This window comes from Neopsephotus bourkii, unplaced genomic scaffold, assembly GCF_033783945.1.
Source record: "Neopsephotus bourkii isolate Nb327-2 ecotype Australia unplaced genomic scaffold, CSIRO-AGI_Nbou_v1 NB_1866, whole genome shotgun sequence".
Taxonomy (NCBI): domain Eukaryota; kingdom Metazoa; phylum Chordata; class Aves; order Psittaciformes; family Psittacidae; genus Neopsephotus; species Neopsephotus bourkii.
The window spans coordinates 90,351-112,867 of record NW_026902339.1 but is presented as its reverse complement, the minus strand read 5'-3'; the positions used below and the strand labels follow the sequence as shown (position 1 = coordinate 112,867).

The window sequence follows — 22,517 nt, the reverse complement described above, 5'->3', positions numbered from 1 at the left end:
CGGCCCCGCGAACAAACCCGCCCCGCCGCCTCCCACGCCGCTGACCCCCACCCTGCTCCGCTCATGGCCGCTCCCATTCCGACTCCGTGCAACCCTACGCCACCCCCCACCCAGCACCCCGCAAAGCCCCCTCTACCGGTACCAGCTCCGGACCCCGCCCGCCAGGAGCAGCGCACCCGCCCCGCTCACCGCTGCGCGCCCCCTCGCTGCCCGGTCCTTCAGCCGCACTGCCGTCCCCTGCCGGCCGGCGGATCACACCACGCCAGAGCGGGGCCGCGCAGGGGTGGTGGGGAGAGACGTACGGGAACAGCCCCATAACCCAGGTCTGCATAGCCCCATCCCCATAGTTCCCACCCCTCCCCTCTGCCCCCACAGCACAGCCCCTCTTCCCACAGGGACTCCCGGGGGGCTGCAGCCCCATGGCAGCACATCCCAGACCCCCACTCCAGCTTCAGCCCAGCACCTAAGCTGGATCCAGGAGGCTTAGCACTGTTTGGGTGTGCCCTGGATCCTCCAACCCCAGGCCCAGGCTCAGTCCCAGCCCTGGGGCAACACACTGAGGTTTATGCCCCCATCTCAGTTTGGGGGGACAAAGGGCGAGTGCTGCCCTGACCAGGGAAGGGCAGCCACCCCCCCCAGCATAGAGAAGGGTGACAGTGGGGACAAAGGCACAACCAGGCAAGGTGATATCTGCACCCCCAACCCCAGATCTATTGGGCAGGAGGACATGGGGCACCACACACCCAGCAGAACTCAGGGCATTGCCAGGGCCTAGGCACATGGGGTCCCCAAACATCCCCCAAGATGGGAATGCTGGGGGTCAAGCCCCTGAGAGCAGAGGGTGCCTCCACCCCCCCAAACAGAGGCACAGACAGGAGGAACCGGGACAGGAATAAATTTATTAAGTATTAAAAAAACCCAAACCAAACAGACACAACCCAGTAAAACCAAAAAGGGGGGAGGTGGGGGAGACAGGGTCATGAGACACCAAAGGGGTGCAGGGGGAGTCCAGCTGAGGCCTGGGGGTGCAGCAGCACAAAGCCAGGGGGGCTGCAGGTGGCAGAGGGGTGAGGCATTGGGCATCACTTGGCACCCTGCGCCTCTGACTCCTCCTCCTCATCCTCGTACATCTCACCTTCCTCCTCAGCCGTGGCATCTTGGTACTGCTGGTACTCAGACACCAGGTCATTCATGTTGCTCTCAGCCTCTGTGAACTCCATCTCGTCCATCCCCTCACCTGTGTACCAGTGGAGGAAGGCCTTGCGGCGGAACATGGCTGTGAACTGCTCCGAGATGCGCTTGAAGAGCTCCTGGATGGCTGTGCTATTGCCAATAAAGGTGGAAGACATTTTCAGCCCTCGTGGAGGGATGTCACAGACAGCCACCTTGACATTGTTTGGGATCCACTCCACAAAGTAGGAGCTGTTCTTGCTCTGGATGGCCAACATCTGCTCATCCACCTCCTTCATGGACATGCGGCCCCGGAAGACGGTGGCCACAGTGAGGTAGCGGCCGTGGCGGGGGTCACAGGCAGCCATCATGTTTTTGGCATCAAACATCTGCTGGGTGAGCTCAGGGACAGTGAGGGCACGGTACTGCTGGCTGCCACGAGCTGTAAGTGGGGCAAAGCCTGGCATGAAGAAGTGGAGACGTGGGAAGGGCACCATGTTGACTGCCAACTTGCGGAGGTCAGCATTGAGCTGGCCAGGGAAGCGGAGGGAAGTGGTGACACCGCTCATGGTGGCTGAGACGAGGTGGTTGAGATCACCATAGGTGGGGGTGGCCAGCTTGAGTGTGCGGAAGCAGATGTCGTAGAGAGCTTCGTTATCGATGCAGTAGGTCTCATCCGTGTTCTCCACCAGCTGGTGGATGGAGAGTGTGGCATTGTAGGGCTCCACCACCGTGTCCGACACTTTGGGGGATGGGACCACACTGAAAGTGTTCATGATGCGATCGGGATACTCCTCCCGCACCTTGCTGATGAGGAGGGTGCCCATGCCAGAGCCCGTGCCACCACCCAATGAGTGGGTCAGCTGGAAGCCCTGCAGGCAGTCGCAGTTCTCGCACTCCTTCCGCACCACATCTAGCACCGAGTCCACCAGCTCAGCCCCCTCTGTGTAGTGCCCCTTTGCCCAGTTGTTCCCAGCCCCGCTCTGCCCTGCCACGGGGGGTAAAAGAGGCACCGATGGCTGCCAGCACCCTCGTTTCCACACCAGGGAGGGGATAGGGTACTGCTGGCAGCAACACTGGCAAGATCTGAGGCTGGGGTGGGGTAGGAAGTGGGAATTGCAGAGGTTTGACAGTGAACTGACTGTACCAGGCCCTGTGGCAAGGGTGGGGATGCATCTGCTGAGTGCCCCAGGCATGGCAACAGCCCAGGAGGGGTGTGGGGATGTGGGTGCCAGCGTCTCCCCCTCCCCAAGGACCTACCAAAGATGAAGTTGTCAGGGCGGAAGAGGTGGCCAAAGGCACCGGAGCGCACACTGTCCATCGTCCCTGGCTCCAGGTCCACCAGGATGGCACGAGGCACGTACTTGTGAGCTGCAAGAAAGCCTGTGCCAGGGGCGGGACCTGCTGCTGCCCCCACCCACCTTGTGGGGTCCCATGGGGCTGGGTGCTCACTTTTCCCCCCAAACATAGTAGGGATCCCACAGGGATGGGTGCACAGTCTCCCCCCATTCCCCCTCAAACCACGGGGCTCCACGGATGGGGGTGCAAGTGTCTCTTCCCTCCCCAAGGGATGGGTGCATGCATCTTGCATGTATTTGTCCCCCACCCCAAAGACCTGAGTCCTGCTAGCACTGGGGGGGAAGGGATAGGGGTATCTCCCCCGGACCCAGGGTGGGGGTGCTGAGCTGCCCTGCCCGGGAGATGTCCCGGGGGAGATGTGTGTCGCTTACAAGAAGCCTCATTGTAGTAGACGCTGATGCGTTCCAGCTGCAGGTCTGAATCACCCATGTAGTTACCGCTGGGGTCGATGCCATGCTCGTCGCTGATCACCTCCCAGAACTGGAAGGAACAAGGCTCAGGGGTGGCGGGGCACCGGGTATGGGGGAGAGAGGGCACAGGGACCCGGAGAACTTATCATCACACACACACCCCCCCAACCCCCTGGGCAAGGCGGAGCGCCCCACGGCAACAAGAACGGACCAGGCGCTATCCGCAGTGCTGAAGGGCGGACACATGCATGGGGGGAAGGGAGGGAGCTGGTGTGGGGCGGGGCCCTTTGTCCACCCACTGCGGCGGGAGCGGAGAGCAAGTAGTGGTGCGGAGAATGGTCTTTGTCCGCCGCCCGGCTCCGCAGCGGCAGGGTAGGGCAACTGTTACCTTGGCGCCGATCTGGTTGCCGCATTGTCCCGCCTGGATGTGGACAATCTCCCTCATGGTGCTGCCGGGCCGGAGCAGAACGGGATGAAAACAGGACGTGAACCAGGAGCAGCACTGGGAACGCAGAAAACAATCCTACCGTCGTCGCCTCCTTTATAGGCGCCTCGAGCTGCACCGGGCCGGGCGCTGACGTCACCGCTGCCCCGCAGCCAATCGGCGGCCGCCGCCGCAACGCTACAACAGCCCTGCGGCACCGGCACCGCTACCTCCTCCCTCCACTCGGCACAGGGATCCCGGCACTGCGGGCACGGGTGGGGACATCCCAGTCCCCCCGGGACAGGGGGACCCCGGTGCCCACGAGAGGGGGGAGCACGACACGAACGAGCCACAGGGACCACCCGGGAGCGGCGAGAGAATCCCGGGGCGGCGGTGGGTGGGGGATGACACCCCCCAAAGCGCGTCCTGCTGCGGGGGGGCCGCCCCGGGGGTCCCGGGCGCCAGGAGCCTCACCCCAGGGCCGGGTCGAGCGGTGGTGGGCGCGGCCTGAGAACGAAGGCCGCGGTGAGGGGCGCTTTGTCTGGGCTGTGCCGTGCCACGCTGGCCGCCCCCCCCCCCCCACCCCGGCTCAGCCCCGGCGCCGGTGCAGGAGGCAACCAGGAACAATGGAACTTAAAAGAGACGGTGGGGCCGGGAAGCGGTCCCTGGGAGCTGCACGGCGGTGCCAGCCACGGCATCACTGCAAACAGCCTTTATGGGGAACCGCAAGCCCCTCAGCCTGGATTGGGTGACAGAGTGGGGCACCCCGCGGTGCATCCCATCGCATCCTTCCGTCCATCCTGTAGCAAGGCAGCTGTGCCATTACTGGCCCCAGCAGATGAAGAAGATGCCCAGGAGGATGGTGAGGGTGACAGCTCCCTTGAGGCTGCTGCTGCGGTAGACGGTGGGCTGCTTCTGCTGGCTGGAGATGCTGTAGAGGTGGTGGTGGGCCAGGGTGAACATGTGGATATAGAGTACCAGCATGAAGAGGAAGAAGCTGATGAGGCAGAGGAGGATGGTGGTGTTGTGGTAGTATGTGATGAATATGGTGCTGGAGACCATGCTGGCCAGCCAGATGCTGGCCATGGTTACCATGGCTTGTTGCAGCCTCCTGATGCTGTGGCAGAACAGGGCATAGAAGATGGTGATGTATTGGTCCACAGCAGTGACCCCCAGGAAGGAGAGGGAGGACACAATAGAGCTGAAGATGAGCATGTCGATGACTTTGTCCATGTGGCAGACAATGCTGGTGTGGATCACCAACATGCTGTGCTCCATCAGCAGCATGAAGAGCATCTCCACCAGGTTGCTGATGCTCACTAGCATGTCAGAGACAGCCAGGCAGCAGATGCAGTAGTATGTGGGCGAGTGCAGGTTCCTGTTCTTCAGGATGGCGGCCACCACCAGCAGGATCTCCACCAGGCTCACCAGCCCCAGTGTGAGGAAGAGCTTGTTGGGGATGTTGAGCCCCTGGCACCAGGCACTGCCAGCCCCAGCCATGGCATTGCTCTGGTTGCCCTCTCTGGCATTCCAGGGCTCACTCAGCAGGCACGGGGGGGGCAGCATCAACATGGCCCCTACCTCAGCCCTGGGGTCCCCCCACAGTACCTACACACCCCCTCAGTCCCTGTTGTGCCCCACCAGTGCTCCTGTGGTGCCCAGCAGCAAGGCCGAGGAGATGGATGTAGAGGAATTGGGGATGGGGGGTTCCCACCACCTGCCCACCAGGACCTTGGTGTCCCAGCTACCTCCTTGCTGACCCTGGCCAGTGTCCCACAGCCACACATCCACTGGGCTGGGGTGTTGAAAAAGAAAGGGCCCTTTCTCTGCCCCACTTTAAAGCTGGCTCCCATGGCTCCTCCTCCCAAGGAGGGTGGGCACCTGCATGACAGTGGCACCCCAGCAGCAAGGGGAACCACTGCTGAGGCTGCCAGACCCTCATCACAGCCCTGGGGAGCCATGGCCTTGGGGTCACCACATGCCCAGGGATCCTTAGGAGTCCACATACCCCCCAGGCCTTGATCCTTGGGCAGTGTGTGCCACAGGGGTCCTTTGCACCCTGGGGTTTGTGCTCCTTGGGGTTCCCATGTGTCCTGGGGGGATCCCGGCATCCTGGGGGACTGTGTGTCTTGGGGTATCCACGCACCTTGGGGACCTCAGTAGGATCCTCCCCATTGCAGGAGCCAAGCTGCCCCTCCCAGTCCCCATCCCTACCAATGGCCTCATGGGCATCACTGGCCTGGCCCTGGGGAAGATGTTTTGCCATGGGGCAAGCGATGGGTCTGATAGGGATTGTCAAAGGCACCATTAAATGTGACACCACACCTATGCCCCAGCAAAGCCCAGCATGGACAGGAGCCCCGGTGGGCTGTGGGACATGGGGCCCACGTGGCCATCACATGCTTTGGGTTGGTGTTGATGCCTGGAGCCACTCGGCTGCCAAAGAGCCATTCATGGCTGCATGAAAAGGCCCATCCTGTGGTTGGCCGCTTCCGCTCCTTTCCATGGGGCAGTTGGAGCCCTTCACCATGGCACAGAGCACCCTGCAGCTCCAGATGCACTGGGAATGGGGTCCCTGTCTGCCATGGTGCCTTGTCACCACAAGCACCAGCCCAGCAGGGAGCTCAGCTAATACATGGTGTGTGTTGAGCCAAAGCTGGTGCACACATGGTGCTGGATGAGTGGCAAAATCCCGCTCACCCCCTGGGAAACAAAAGCAGGAGGAATCCAGATCAACAGCCACCAGCTTCCCCCCCCCCCCCAGCAGCTGCTCAGCTAAAGAGTATGCTGATACATGCCAGGAATTTTTAGCTTTATTAATGGAGGCTTTGGGAGCCAAGTTGGAAAACGCCAAGTCTGCAAAAACAAGTGATGTGAGAGAACATCACAGGGAGCTGGAATTTGAATGGGCTGGGGTGGGCTGGCCAGAGCTCACCCCAGCCCCCTCCCCAAGCATCCAGGCTGCTCCCCAGGGAGCCCTTCCAGATTTATTCGGGGCAGCACAGCCTGGATTAACGTTAGAGCCAGATACACACCATTACACAGCAGAAAAAGGGGAAAAAGCTTTGCAGGCAGCAAGGCTGAGTTAAAGGTTTGAGCGCAGCTGATCTCATTCCTTGCTCTGTAAGGTGAAGGTGGGGAAATGAGGGATGGAGGGAGAAAAAAAAAGATGAGGGATGATTTCTGCTCCCAGCATGATGCAGCAGATGCAGCACAAGGAAAAGCTGCTCCCCACATCCCTCCAGGAGCACAGGGAGAGCTGCAGCTCTGAGGGAGGGCCCATGTTCTGCTGTGCCCTAAGGGATGGCACTGGATCAGGGACCCTGAGCTCTTTGTCAGCAAGCTGGAGGGTCCAGTGCTGTTTCCTGGAGAGAAGGAGGCTTCAGGCTGGGGGAAGCACAGCTCAGGAGCAGGGCAAAAGAAACCTCCAGTCATTAAGCAAGACAAGGAAAAGAGCAGGCAGGGGAAGGGGACAGCAAATGTTCCTGGAGGAGGCCAGAAGGGACTAAGCTGACAGGGGGCCGAGGGACAGCTGCTGTAATTAGCTCTGCCATGCTCAGATAACCCTCAGCAACTGCCGAGATGTGAAAGGTGCTAGCATTGGCTGCCCCCCCTTCCTGACAGAGCCCATTCCTGCAGGGAGAGCAGGCACCTGAGGCTTGTGTGACTTTATTGGAGCGTGACATGAGTTGTGGGGTGATTACAGAAGGGTGGGGGGAAGACACTTGCTCTCATCTTAGTCACCTTCGGGGTTGTCATCTTGGGGGGGTTGTTGATGCGGGAGTCACAGAAAACACAGATATGATCAATGTGATCAAGTGACTGCCGTTTATTACAAAGCCTTAACTCCTTATATACTATTTCTTACATGCACTTACAGTGATTTGGCATATTATGATTGGATACATGTCTTGAAGACCCTTAGTGACTAACATATAATTGGTTAAGCACAGGTGTGAGAACTTGACCTCGAAAGCTTGCCAACAGTCCACAGTTCTCATAACTCAGTGAATTCCAACTTCTTATCTTGCTTGCTTAAGCTTCCTCGGGCCTCTCATGGCCTTGCTGTATCTTTCAGGATTATTCAGAGTTTATGTACCAATTATCCATTCTCCTGTGAGAACACTGTCTCCACAGGGGGCGTTTGTGAAACTGGATATTTGCCAGCATGTCACACATGGCCACTGTGAGCCTGTTCATCCCCCTACTTCAGATCCTGCCCTGCTCCAGTCTCTTCATCCCCATCATGCCTGATGTCCCCCTGCAAGAGAGTGGAGCTGCAGCAGCCATGCAGGGAGCTGTCTGCCTGCCTGCAGCAGGCAGGGAAAGATGCTGCTGCTTGCCAAAAAACATCAGGCTGCTTTGCAATCTGACATTTAATACACACTGCATATGCCAAGAGCCATTCCCTTTGCAGAAACACTGTGCAGTGGAAACTACTGTGTACCGACAGCAAAAGCGCACTTGGATCTGCCCACTGCACATACCTGCAAGTTAAAATTTGGGAAATAACAAAGGGAGAGAAAACACCCACTCACCACCCGCTGACCAATACCCAGCCCGACCCGAGCCCTCCCAGGTAACAGCCCCCAGTTTATATACTGGGCATGATGTGCTGTGATATAGAATATCCCTTTGGCTAGTTTGAGTCAGGTGTCCTGTCTCTGCTTCCTCCCGGCTTCCTGTGCCCCTCCTTTCTGGCAGAGCATGAGACTCACAAAGTCCTTGGTCAGAGTAAACATTACTTAGCAACAACTAAAAACATCGGTGTTATCAGTGCTGTTCCCAGACTGAAAGTCAAAATCACAGAACTGCACCAGCTACTAAGAAGGAGAAAAATGACTGCTACTGCTGAACCCAGGACAGTATCCACCCCTTATTCCATACCATTCATGTCATGCTCAGATCCCACATTTTTCAATATACCATCACTCTTGTCTCATATATATATATACACATACACATGCACACAAAGAGAGAGATATCATTCCTTAGTGCATTCACCAATCCCTATAAAGCTGCTGAGTTCATCCGGTCCATGATGTTGGGCTCCACCTCTTGCAACAATCTTTCTGAGCAGGAGAGTTGGCGTGGGGCACAGTGTATGTTTCCAGCCATCTGGTGCTTGCTTCCACCATGGTAAGCACATAGTGCTTGCCTTGGCAGGTTGGTGGGAGTGTGATATGATCAGTCTGCCAGGCCTCCCCATATTTGTACTTCAGCCATTGTCCTCCATACCAAAGAGGCTTCAACCGCTTGGCTTACTTATTTTCAGCACGTTTCACAGTCGTGAATAACCTGGGCAATAGCGTCCATTGTTAAGTCCACCTCTTGGTCATGGGCCCATCTGTATGTTGTATCTCTGCCCTGATGGCCTGAAGCGTCAGGGGCCCACCGGGCCAAAAATAATTCACCCTTATGTTTCCAATCTAAGCCCATCTGAGCCACTTCAATCTTAGCAGCTTTATCCATTTGTTGGTTGTTCTGATGTTCCTCAGTGGCCCAACTCTTGGGTACATGAGCATCTACGTGGTGTACCTTCACCACCAGGTTCTGCACCCGGGCAGCATTATCTTGCCACAGTGCAGCAGCCCAGATGTGTTTACTGCTGTGTTGCCAGTTGCTCTGCTTCCACTGAGGCAAACACCCCCACAGGGCATTTGCCACCATCCGTGAGTCAGTAGAGAGATAAAGTACTGGCCACTTTTCTTGTTCAGAAATGTCTAAGGCCTGCTGGATGGCTTTCACCTTGGCAAACTGACTCGATTCATCCTCTCCTTCAGCAGTTTCTGCAACTTTTCGTCGGGGACTCAATTCAGCTACCTTCCACCTCCACCGCTTCAAAGGCACTGGAGGGACCCACTGAACTAGATACTTGCCTGTACTGTCCCACACACCCACACACCCTGCCACTCATGGCTGTCCCTCTTCAGGGAAAATCTCTTGGTGGTCCTCCTATATCATCATCTAATCCTAGACAAGACTTGAGTTGGACCCTGCTTAGCTTTTGCGATTGGACAAGATCAGGCATTCTCAGGGTGGTCACTCCATAGGCAAAAAATAGAGACCATATGCAGCAGCAAACTGGTTCCCAGCAAAAGGAGCAGGGTGCTTTCAAGGGCATTGAAAGGATATTCAGGATCTGTAAATCTTCAAGAATCTGATCGCTCTGTAAATAGTCTGATGGGGCAGCAGAGGGTATGATGGAATGTCTCCTTCATAGGCTGACCACCCTAGGAGGAAAAAAAAGATGTGTAATTGCTAAACATTTCCATGATATACCTCCCAAAGCATAGAGGTGATGACCACACTGGGAACACATACCAGCCCAGTTTCATGACCAAAGAGTCTACTGTATTACAAGTCATTGCTGTGAAGTACAGCAAAACAATAACCCTAGCCCAGGCCCCCTAGCCAATAAACACTAGAACAGCAACTTAGCTATAATTACATCTTAATTCATTTGATGTTGTACAATTATTAGTAGCTTTTTTCTGACAAACTGGTTGTCCACCTCTGTATTCCTGATGAAAATGCTGAACTTGCTATGACAGCAAGGTTCGTTCATGTTACAGATGCAATTATCTTGTCTCCACGATCTAGTGTCACTCTTCCATCTCCAGCACACAAATGAGATATCAGGCCTTTTCAGATATCTTCCTAGGGTACTGGCATCGCCCAAAGGTCCATGAGACATATGAGGACAGCTAGGATCTGTAGTTTCTGTAAAACACAAAACTAAACCATAATAATATCATTCTTTCAAATAACATTTATTTGCAGGATATATTCCCATTTTTCTTGTCCAGGCTTAATCACTAATATTTCATTGTCTTTTCCAGTGTCAATAATTTCAGCCCGCTCAGGTGGGACGTTGGTTGTTTGAACCCAAACTTTAGCTCCACTATTCAATTGGTCAGTGGATCCCAATCAACAGTTCCCTCGAGCAGTATTTATCTGTGGGCCTTCCCCCCTTCTCACCTGCATTTTCAACAGAGGCAAAATCAACATTTGAGCAACACAGTCTTGAGTCTGAATTAAGATATCTCAATCTCTGCTATTCAACAAAATCACTTTGATCTCCCCTTGATAATCTGAATCAATTATGCCCCCAAGTATTTGAATATATTTGATTGCCAAAGTGGACCTTGGGGTTATCAAACCAAAGTAACCTGATGGAATATATACCCCAATACTGGTATCAGTGACACAGATGCCTTGGATGTTCAATCTATGCATTTGTAAAGAATACGAATCTAATCCTGCAGCATCCATAGCCACCCGATAAGGTGCTAAAATTCCCTCCTTTATTTCCCAGTATGTGAGGATCTCTGCCACTGTTAATGGTTTTATTTGCAAAGTGGGAGTAGTCATCGTCATTAAAAAGGGGTTTCCATTTCCCCAACGCCTGTTGTTCAATATCTGTAGTGCTTCAGACAAATGGTCTATCCACATGTTTGATTTATCAATAAAGTCATCATAATGCCTTTATATGCCAGTGGTGCAGTCCTAATAATCCTGTTCTGAAAGGATACTGATAGTGGAGCCTGCAGCATAGCATCTTCATCTCGGACAAAAATAGCAGTCTTCACCCCCTCCTCCTTGACACACTGAACACAATCCCGTAAAGCATACCAAGGTCGATCTGCACTGGGCCATTCCCCTTCAGTGGGGTATTTTCTACTACAACCTTCAGTAACCACTGCTAATAAATCATCAGCCTTGGCGTCTCAGAAGGCATCCTGAGCTAATGAGTCAGAGCTTAACATTACAAATTTTTTAGCATCATCCAGATCCAATTTAACTAGCAAAGCCACTAAATAATGTGACTTGATGGTCCAAAAAAGCAAAGATTCTCCAGACTTTTGTTTGAACCTGTACATAACGTCATTAATTTCGTGTTCAGTGAAATCTTCCAAACTGTCCCGCCTAAATGGATGACCTAGAGGGAGGTGTTCAAAGTTTCTCTGTAATATTGGCTTTGCTTCAACAAACACCTCACCCTCTGAACTACTATCCAACTTGGTTGGATCCCACACATCTCTGTCCCATTTCTCAGGGTTCCAATTCCTTCCTGCCCCTGCAATCACTGAATGCACTTTTTGCTGGTTTATTTCATAGAATCATAGAACACTTAGGATTGGAAAGGACATTAAGATGATCTGGTTACAAAACCCCTGCCATGGGCAGGGACACCGCACACTAAACCGTGTCACCCAAGGCTCTGTACAACCTGGCCTCAAACACCGCCAGGGATGGAGTATTCACAACCTCCCTGGGCAACCCATTCCAGGGCCTCACCACCCTTACAGGAAAGAATTTCTTCCTTATATACAATCTAAACTTCCCCAGTTTAAGTTTGAACCCGTTACCCCTTATCCTATCGCTACAGTCCCTAATGAATAGTCCATCCCCAGCATCCCTATAGCCACCCTTCAGATACTGGAAGGCTGCAATGAGGTCTCAACGCAGCCTTCTCTTCTCCAGGATGAAAAGCCCCAACTTTCTCAGCCTATCTTCATATGGGAGGTGCTCCAGTCCCCTGATCATCCTCATGGTCTTCCTCTGGACTTGTTCCAACAGTTCCATGTCCTTTTTATGTTGAAGACACCAGAACTGCACACAATACTCAAAGTGAGGTCTCATAAGAGCATAGTAGAGGTGCAGGATCACCTCCTTCGACCTGCTGGTCACACTCCTTTTGATGCAGCCCAGGATACAGTTGGCTTTCTGGGTTGCAGGTGCACACTGCTGGCTCATGTTAAGTTTCTCATGGACCAACACCCCCAAGTCCTTCTCTGTAGGGATGCTCTGAATGTCTTCTCTGCCCAACCTGTAGCTGTGCCTGGGATTGCTCCAACACAGGTGTAGGACCTTGAGCTTCGCATGGTTAAACTTCATAAGGTTGTCATTGGCCCACCTCACAAGCGTGTCAAGGTCCCTCTGCATGGCATCTCAGTTGTTTGAACTCCTGAAACAGTTTTTTTGTGGCGTTTCACGACACGGACTCAAGTAGTTGAGGAGACTCAAATCCCAGTCAAGACTCGAATCCAACTTTAGTACAACCAAGCCCTTTTTATCCCCCTCTTCAGTACTTTCCCAAACTGCACTTACATACAACGGTCAATCTCACTGGCCTCTGCAAAACTCTCCAGGTAAATAGTCCAATCACAATGCTGCAGACCCTCTCACAACCCCCTCATCGTCTGGCCTCCAACTGAGATTCCCGCCACAACTACATCCTGGCTGTCGTAGTTTAACCCTAGCCAGACAGCTTTCACTCACTCCCCCCCCCCTTCTTGCCCTCCCCCTACTCCTGGAGGGATGGAGAGGAGAATCAGAAAGAATGCAACTCCCACGGGTTGAGATAAGAACAGTTTAGTAACTAAGGTATAACACAAATCACTACTGCTACCACCAATAAGAATAACGATAAAGGAAATAACAAGGGAAGAGAATACAACACCCCATCACCAGGCGACCGATAACTTGCCCCCCCAGCCTGATCAAGCACCTACCGATACCTCCTCCAACCCTGCAGTCCACTCTAGCCCCTTCCAGGTAACTCCCCAGTTACATCCTGGGCATGACATGCTGTGGTATGGAATACCTCTTTGGTCAGTTTGGGTCAGGTGTCCTGTCTCTGCTTCCTCCTGGCTTCCCCTCCTCCCTGGCAGAGCATGAGGCTCACAAAGTCCTTGGCCAAACCAAAACATCATTTTTATCAGCTCTGTTCCCAGCCTGAAAGTCAAAACACAGCACTGCACCAGCTACCAAGAAAGAGAAAAATGACTGCTACTGCTAAAACCAGGACACTGGCCCATCTTCCCAAGGCTTGCTCTTCAGCCTTTCCTGTCCTTAAATGCCCCAACTCATCACCCCAGGGCTTGTCAAAGCACCAAGGCCTCAGAGCTCATTCTCAAACTGTTCTTCATGCAAATCTTACCTCCTTCACTCCCCCATTTTTCCACAGCTGAAATGATGGAAGGGGTGAGATTGTTTTCAAACTCTCAGAGTTTATGAATCATTTCATCCACTGTTGGTGGTACTATGTCATTCCAGGTTATTGCTGTCAATGAGCGGGCATATGTTGATGGCACACTCCGTGTAACGTTTCGCCATGTGGGTTGTGTACATTCAACTTCATCTGGATGTATGGATGCATTCCCTGGTGATAGATCATCTCTACAATTGCTGATTCCCTCAGAGACTGAATGCCTTTCTGTAGTGTGGTCCAGTTGGCTGAATGACTCATAACATCATCCTTGTATGGACACCATTCTTTCACAGCTGCCAAGAGCCACCTCCAAAGGCTGAGGGACAGTTTCTCTTTTGCAATTGCTGTGTCAATTCCCCCTTCCCTAGCAAGTGATACCAGCTGCTTAGCTTCCCTGCCTTCTAGTTCATGACCGTCAGCCCCATTGTCCCAGCATCGGAGCAACCAGGTGATGATGTGCTCCCCTGGTTGACGGGTAAAATCTTTTCACATATTCTCTGTAGCGTGGTTGAGGTCCAGGTTCGAGAAGTAACCTATTCTTCTTCTTCTTCCTCTGATTAAAGTAATAATAACTCTTGATCAGATGCTGTCCCGTGTAGTAAGTGCATTGGTTCTTCATCTTCACTGTATGGGTTGCTTTCTGTGCCTCTTTTTTGCTTTTCCCCTTGCATACAGGGACAACAGATATTGGCACAAATTGGTCCTCTAGTTTAGCTGCAGTGATTATCACTGTGGTTGGAGTGGCTGCAGTATCTGTTGTTGGGGTTGGTGCAGCCTTTGTGCTTGGGGTTTGAGTTGCACCAGCAGCTGCGCTGTTGCTGTCACAGTTTGAGTAGCTGCTGTACTTTTCACTGGGGCTGGTGTAGCTGCTGTGCTTGAAGCTGGACTAGCTGCGCTGTCTATGGCGGTGGAGGGTTTGGTAGCTGCTGTAATTGTCGCAGGGCTTGGTGTAGCTGCTGTGCTTGGAATTGGATTAGCTGCATTGTCTGTTGTAGTCAGAGTTTGAGTAGCTCCTGTACTTGTAACTGGGATTGTTGTAGTTGCTGTGTTTGGAGTTGGAGTAGCTGAATTGTCTGTTGCTTTGCCATCAGATCCAGAGACCTTTTTTTCCTTTTGAAGGTGCTGGATATTGTTGAACTATCTGTAGGCATAGGCCAAGCTTATGCTTACTATCTGGGGCTAAGTAAGCATAGGCCAAGCCCCAGCACGTTGCCATGTTTTGTCCCTCTCTGGTATGACCAGGATGACAACACACCTGATTTAAGTGTTTTACTAATTTTTCTGGATTTTGCATTTGTTCAGTGGTGAAGCTCCAAAGCACTGGAGGGGCCCACTGACCTAGATACTTGCTCATATTATCCCACACACCCTGCCACTCATGACAGTCCAGACTCGGGGAAAATCTCTTGGTCCTCCTATATCGTCATCTAACCCTAGACAAGACCCAAACCTGACTCTGCTTAACTTCTGAGATCAGATGAAATGGTTGTGGGTAAAACACACTCTGTATGTGTGTGAACATGGTGATCCCCATCACAATCAGCAGGCAGGTCTCAAGGGTACCCAAAGGCCATTCAAAACCTTCAGAACTCTCAAATGATGCTTTAAATAATTTAGCCTGGTGGGGGGAGCTGGGAACCTAAGGAAATATCTCCTTCACAGGTTGACCACCCAAGGAGAGGAAAAATGATGTGTAATTGCTATACACTTCAATTATATACCTCCCAAAGTATAGAGGTGATGACCACACTGGGAACGCAAGCCAGATCAGTTTCATGACCAATGAATCTATTGTATTACAAGTCATTGATATGAAGTACAGCGAAAAAATAACCCTAGTCCAGGCCCCCCAGCTGATAATCACTAAAACAGCAAATACTGTCATTTGGAGAAAAATTCAGGAACAGATTTGCCAACAAAGCTTTCAAGCTGACAAGCAGGTATTCTTTATTGCGGTGCCGGGAGACATGGGGGATAGCTCCTCCTAATGTATGTCTCCCAATTGCCACACAAGCTGTCCTTTTATAGCCACTGGGCATACATACATATTCATGAGGCTACATATGGATTACATAATTTTCCAGAAAGTTCCCCGCATACCTACAGAATTGTGGTGGTGGTCTCTGAGGGTCGTTTACTTCTTCCAACAATCTTCATCACTTCTGGCAGCCTTTGAAACACGCGCAGTAGATGCTCATACCAGTTTAATTGGTTCGTTAGCACCAGAGACATAATAATCCTCCCATCCTTCTACTTATCAGCTAGTTTAACTGTAACCCATCCTGGACACCTGCAGTTCCCAGATACTCCTTATCCCTGTGTCCTGTTCTAGACTGTTTTTCTTAAAACTATGTCAACTATAATGATTTTTCTTGTGAGAATTCTCATCATGTTCTCTAGCTGTACTCTGGGGTTTTTTTCTCTATGTATCATGCACCTCAGTAATTTTCCATTGCGACTGTTACAAAGCCATCAAACTTAACATTACTTAAAACTAATTATAAAGGTTTCTATATTCCATTTTGTGATTTTGTGCCCCCCTTGTCTCAACTGGCTGTAAGTAAGGTACAACATGCTGAAACTCTGAGATCAAGAGCAGCAACTCTGAGAGCCAATAAATCATCATTGTGACGAGTGACTATTAATCTGAAACAATGCTTCTCACAAATATGATTAGACACACTCTGGTCAGATCTGTCATTATCTCAACCCTTCATGCCCCACGTTGGGTGCAACAAAGAATTGTCATGGTTTAAACCCATCTGGTACCTCAGAAACACACAGCTGCATGCTCACTCCCCCCCTTCTTCTTCCCCTGTGTCCTGGGTTCAGCAGTAGCAGTCATTTTTTCTTCCTTCTTAGTAGATGGTGCAGCGCTGTGGTTTTGACTATTGGCCTGGGATATCTGTTGGAGGGACGGTACGGCCCAGCACAAGCAATCCAGGAGGTTCCTTGATTGTGTGGAAGACAACTTCCTTCTGCAAGTAATAGAGGAGTCAACAATGAGAAGTGCCATGCTTGACATTATGCTCCCCAAAAGGGAAGGGCTCGTTGGAAATGTGACGCTCCAGGGCAGCCTTGCTTGAAGCGATCTTGAGATGACTGAGTTTGAGAACCTCAGAACAGTGAGAAGAGTGTGCAGCAAGCTCTCTGCCCTGAACTTCAAAAGAGCAGACTTTGGCCTCTTCAGGAACCTGCTCAGAAAGGTTCCATGTGATATAGCCCTAGAGGGCAGGGGGGCCCAAGACTGTTGGAAGATATTCAAGGATCACCTGCTACAAGCTCAGGATTGTTGCAGCATGAGGGTCAGGAGACCTCCTTGGATGGATAAGGAGCTGCTGAGGAAAATCTGAGGGAAAAAAAGAGGCTTATAAAAGGAAGCAAGGACAGGTGGCCTGGGAAGAATACGGGGATGTTGTCTGGGAACCTAAGGACCAGGTTAGGCAAGCTAGGGCCCAGTTAGAATTAAACTTGGCTAGGGATGTGAAAGATAACAGGAAGGGATTCTATAATTACATTGCAAATAAAAGATAGACTAGGGACAATGTGGGCCCTCTCTGGAATCTCTCAGAACTGGCTACCCTGGATTTGGAGAAGGCTGAGGTTCTGAATGACTTCTTTGCCTCAGTCTTCACTGGCAAATGCTCTGACCACACCACCCAAGTCTTGGAAGGCAGATGCAGGGACTGTGAGAATGAAGACATTGGGCCCACTGTAGGAGAGGAACTGGCTCAAGACCATCTTAAAAATCTGAATGTGCACAAATCCATGGGTCCTGATGAAATCCATCCACAGGTCCTGAAGGAGCTGGCGAATGAAGTTGCTAAGCCGCTGGCCATCATATTTGAAAAATCATGGCAGTCAGGTGAAGTTCCCGACGACTGGAAAAAGGGAAATATAACCCCCATTTTCAAGAAGGGGAAAATGGATGACCCAGGCAATTACAGACCAGTCAGTCTCACCTCTGTGCCTGGCAAAATCTTCGAGCAGATTCTCCTGGAAGGCATGCTAAGGCACATGAAAAACAACAAGGTGCTTGGTGACAGCCAGCATGGCTTCACCAAGGGGAAATCCTGCCTGACCAATTTGGTGGCCTTCTATGATGGGGCTACAGAACTGATGGACAGCGGTAAAGCAGTTGATGTCATCTACCTGGACTTGTGTAAAGCGTTCGACACTGTCCCACACGACATTCTTGTCTCTAAATTGGAGAGACATCAATTTGATGAATGGACCACTCGGTGGATAAAGAACTGGCTGGATGGCCGCACACAAAGAGTTGTGGTCAATGGCTCAATGTCCGGCTGGAGACCAGTAACGAGTGGTGTCCCTCAGGGATCAGTGTTGGGACCGGTCTTGTTTAACATCTTCGTCGCTGACATGGACAGTGGGATTGAGTGCGCCCTCAGCAAGTTTGCCGATGACACCAAGCTGTGTGGTTCGGTTGATACGCTGGAGGGAAGGAATGCCATCCAGAGGGACCTTGACAAGCTTGTGAGGTGGGCTGATGCCAACTTCATGATGTTTAACCATGCCAAGTGCAAGGTCCTACACCTGGGTCGGAGCAATCCCAGACACAGCTACAGGCTGGGCAGAGAAGAGATTCAGAGCAGCCCTGAGGAGAAGGACTTGGGGGTGCTGGTTGATGAGAAAATGAACATGAGCCAGCAGTGTGTGCTTGCAGCCCAGAAAGCCAACCGTATCCTGGGCTGCATCAAAAGGAGTGTGACCAGCAGGTCGAAGGAGGTGATCCTGCCCCTTTACTCTGCTCTTGTGAGACCTCACTTGGAGTATTGTGTGCAGTTCTGGTGTCCTCAACATAAAAAGGACATGGATCTGTTGGAACAAGTCCAGAGGAGGCCACGAGGATGATCAGGGGACTGGAGCACCTCCCATATGAAGATTGGCTGAGAAAGTTGGGGCTGTTCAGCCTGGAGAAGAGAAGGCTGCGTGGAGACCTCATAGAAGCCTTCCAGTATCTGAAGGGGGCCTATAGGGATGCTGGGGATGGACTCTTCATTAGGGACTGTAGTGATAGGACAAGGGGTAATGGGTTAAAACTTAAACAGGGGAAGTTTAGATTGGATATAAGGAGGAAATTCTTTCCTGTTAGGGTGGTGAGGCACTGGAATGGGTTGCCCAAGGAGGTTGTGAATGCTCCATCCCTGGCAGTGTTCAAGGCTAGGTTGGACGAGGCCTTGGGTGATACGGCTTAGAGCGAGGTGTCCCTGCCCATGGCAGGGGGGTTGGAACTTGATGATCTTAAGGTCCTTTCCAAGCCTAACCATTCTATGAATCTATGATTCTAACTTGGAACTGCTAGAAAAGAAGCCATTTGCAAGACTCCATGACCGTCGACTGTCGAGGAGCTCCGGACATCCTTGGGAACGACTGGATGGTGCAGACTTTGGATCCATGATTATGGTGTTCTGGTAAGACCACTATATGAACTGTTGAAAGGAAACTCTCCCTCTTTAGAATGGACTGATACAGCAGAGCGGGTTTTTAGAAAATTAAAAAACAGACCTAATGAGAACTGCAGTTCTGTGACTTCTGGATGTGACTAAATACTTTTGGCTATATTCCTGTGAAGAACAGGGAATAGCTTTGGGGGTCCTTGCTCAGAAACTAGGACCCTATAGAAGGGTAGTGGCATATTTTTCAAAACAGCTCGATGAAGCGAGCAAAGGATGGTCCAGATGCCTAAGGGCTGTTGCAGCAGTCATCATAAATATTGAAGAGGCTCGCAAATTCACCTTGGGACAAAAGATTACTGTACTAATGTCCCATGTGGTATCAGCAGTCCTGGAGCAGAAAGGAGCCCACTGGTTATCTCCTTCACGTTTTTTTTAAATACCAGGCCACCATTGTGGAACAGGATGATATAGAAATTGTGGTCACTAATGTTGTGAATCCAGCATCCTTCTTGCAGAAACAATCGACAGAACCACTATCGACGACTGCTTGACTACCGTAGAGACTGTATATTCGAGCCAACCAGACTTGAAAGAAAACCCTCTGGAAGATGCTGATTCTTAGTTTACTGATGGTAGTAGCTTCATGAAAAATGGTAAACGAAAGGCAGGATATGCCATTACCACCACTTCACAGGTAATAAAAGCTAAACTGTTACCTGGGAACACCTCTGCCCAGAAGGCAGAAATAATAGCATTAATGAGAGCCCTGGAATTGGCTAAAGATAAAAGGATAAATATTTGGACTGATTCTAAATACGCATTTGGTGTGGTCCATGCACATGGTGCTATCTGGAAAGAACGTGGACTTCTGAAACAAAAGGGAAACAGATTAAACATGCTACAGAAATTCTACAATTACTGGAAGCTGTTCAGCTACCTGAAGAAGTAGCTATTATGTACTGTAAAGGGCATCAGCAAGGTGGCTCTGATCAGGAAATTGGAAATAAGCACCTGCCAGTGAACAAGTAGAAAAGATGATTCATCTGATCAAAGAACAGATTAATAAAATGTCAGGAAATGAATTTCAGTTACATTGGTATCAAGGTTTAGCACTGGCTCTATTAAGAATTCAAACTAAACCTCGGTCGAAGGAAGAGGTTAGCCCATTTGAAATTTTGTATGGAAGACCATATCAGTCCCAGTTCAAGGGAGAAAGTCTTCAGGAAGTGGGGGAAGACTATCTCTGACAGTTTCTGATCAATCTGGGAAAACTATTGGAGGAGATAAATAAGAGAATAGTAGGGACAAGAGCAAGAGGTTTGGGTTATCTGATTCACCCTTTCAGATCTGGAGACTGGGTTTATGTTAAGAATTTTTCAGGAGATCCTCTACAGCAGAAGTGGAGCGGACTATACCAGGTATTACTGACCACCTTTACATCAGTGAAGATAAAGGAACAACCTGCTTGGATACATTATTCAAGAATAAAGAAAGCACCAGAGCCAGAGAAGACATGGTGGATCGAACCTTCAGGACTCTTGCGTATGAAATTGCGTCGGCCATAATTTGGACTCATATGATGACTGGCGCACAAACTTGGGACCAGAACTTATACCAGAAATTAGTGCAGAATGTTACTAATGTTTTAATCGTAGTGACTGTTGCTTGTGTGTGCACAGTTGCCTAAAACAGGAGAAAGCCTGGATCTCCCATTAATTGGAGCTCCATTTCCTAACACTGTCTCATGGACAAATTTGTGGGTGAACACTAGCGATCTGTATTCGAAGGAAAGGTTAACATTTGAAATAGTTAAACCTAACCCAGGTAATAAATACTACACCTGCGCACAAAGATGTATTACACCAGGAATCAGGGTAGAAGATTATGCTTGTTTAAATACCACAGATGTAGGTCACCATTCAAATTGCAATCATACAATTAATATAGATGGTATCATAGTTCAGTGGTGGCCCGTTCCTAACGGGAAAGGATGGTATTCGTTTTGTGGAAAAAATGCTTAAAAGATTCTACCCCCAACTGGAAGGGGGCATGCACCTTAGGTGCTGTAATACCCAATTTTACTATCATCAACGGGTACCCTTCCGGGACCTGGATTAGAAGTTTTGCTAAACGAATTAAGTGAGGGTTTAACCCTATTATTGAATGGCACAACTCATTTCATAGTTTTGTAAAAGGGCTAATTCCATCTTTGGCAGTAAGTGAATTAGAGAAGGCAATTGTAAATATCTCAGCAACCATAGAGGAAATGGAAAGTAAAAACATCGATATAATCCAGGCAGAACAACAAGAGATAACTAGCCTATCTAAGGTGATATTACAAAACCGAATGGCTCTAGACATGTTACTGGCATCACAAAGAGGGGTTTCTTCCATAATCAATGAAAGCTGTTGTTCCTATACAGACTAAAGTGGCAGAATTGAAACAGATCTGGAGGAAATTTGGAAACAAACTAAGATATTTCATGAAATGGCCATGGATGACACCTCCTGGGGTTTTGAAGAAACATGGAAAAAGTTAACTTCATGGTTACCCAATCTCTCCTGGTTGAGGCAACTGGTTGCAGGAATATTGGTGTTAATTATTTTAATATTGATTACTTGTGGTATGATACAATGTTCCCTCTGGTGTTGTAAACGGTCTATGATAAATTACGAAGATTGGAAACGGAATGAAACTAAGCACCAGGTAGAAACGGGAAATTATTTCAAAAAGACTTTTGATGGTAATGGTAATATATAAAATGTTGCAAAAGAATTTGCAAAAGGACAGAAAAAGGGGGGAATTTGAGACAAAGGGGCACAAAATCACAAAATGGGATATAGAAACTTTTATAAGTAGTTTTAAGTAATGTTAAGTTTGATGGCTTTGTAACAGTAGCAATGGAAAATTACTGAGGTGCATGATACATAGAGAAAAAAAATAGAGTACAGCTAGAGAACATACTGAGAATTCTCACAAGATAAATCGTTATAGTTGGCCTAGTTTTAAGAAAAACAGTCTAGAAGAACAGGACACAGGGATAAGGAGTATCTGGGAACTGCAGGTGTCCAGGATGGGCTACAGTTAAACTAACTGATAAGTAGGAGGATAGGAGGATTATTATGTCTCTGGTGCTAACGAACCAATTAAACTGGTATGAGCATCTACTGCGCGTGCTTCAAAGGCTGCCAGAAGTGATGAAGATTGTTGGAAGAAGTAAACGACCCTCAGAGACCACCACCACAATTCTGTACGCATGCGGGGAACTCTCTGGAAAATGATGTAATCCATATGTAGCCTCATAAATATGTATGTATGCCCAGGGACTCTGAATCAAGGCTGGCCCCTACTTAGTATCCTCCTACTTATCAGTTAAACTGTAGCCCATCCTGGACACCTGCAGTTCCCAGATACTCCTTATCCCTGTGTCCAGTTCTTCTAGACTGTTTTTCTTAAAACTATGCCAACTATAACGATTTATCTTGTGAGAATTCTCAGTATGTTCTCTAGCTGTACTCTACTTTTTTTTTCTATGTATCATGCAACTCAGTAATTTTCCATTGTTACTGTTACAAAGCCATCAAACTTAACATTACTTAAAACTAATTCTAAAGGTTTCTATATTCCATTTTGTGATTTTGTGCCCCTTTGTCTCAGCAGGGACGTCGTCTGGGTTTGATCCAGCAGGACCTGGATCTGGAAGTTGATGCCTCAGAACAGAGCCTTGTTAGCCTGGAAG

The 22,517-nt window shown here is 50.0% G+C and overlaps 2 protein-coding genes and 1 long non-coding RNA gene across 3 annotated transcripts in view; 1 reads left to right on the top strand and 2 right to left on the bottom strand.

Moving 5' to 3' along the window:
* LOC133207333 (uncharacterized) overlaps positions 1–22,517 on the top strand; it is a 136,613-nt gene that overhangs the window by 27,954 nt on the left and 86,142 nt on the right. The gene's annotated exons all lie outside the window — the stretch shown is intronic.
* On the bottom strand, positions 909–4,935 carry LOC133207331 (melanocyte-stimulating hormone receptor-like). The gene is made up of 2 exons (XM_061344130.1): positions 4,193–4,935; positions 909–957 (listed from the first exon to the last, which is right to left on the bottom strand). Exons 1-2 carry the CDS (start codon positions 4,933–4,935, stop codon positions 909–911), a joined length of 792 nt encoding a protein of 263 aa, XP_061200114.1.
* LOC133207330 (tubulin beta-3 chain-like) lies at positions 971–3,512 on the bottom strand. The gene is made up of 4 exons (XM_061344129.1): positions 3,328–3,512; positions 2,901–3,009; positions 2,431–2,541; positions 971–2,158 (listed from the first exon to the last, which is right to left on the bottom strand). Exons 1-4 carry the CDS (start codon positions 3,382–3,384, stop codon positions 1,083–1,085), a joined length of 1,353 nt encoding a protein of 450 aa, XP_061200113.1. The 5' UTR covers positions 3,385–3,512; the 3' UTR covers positions 971–1,082.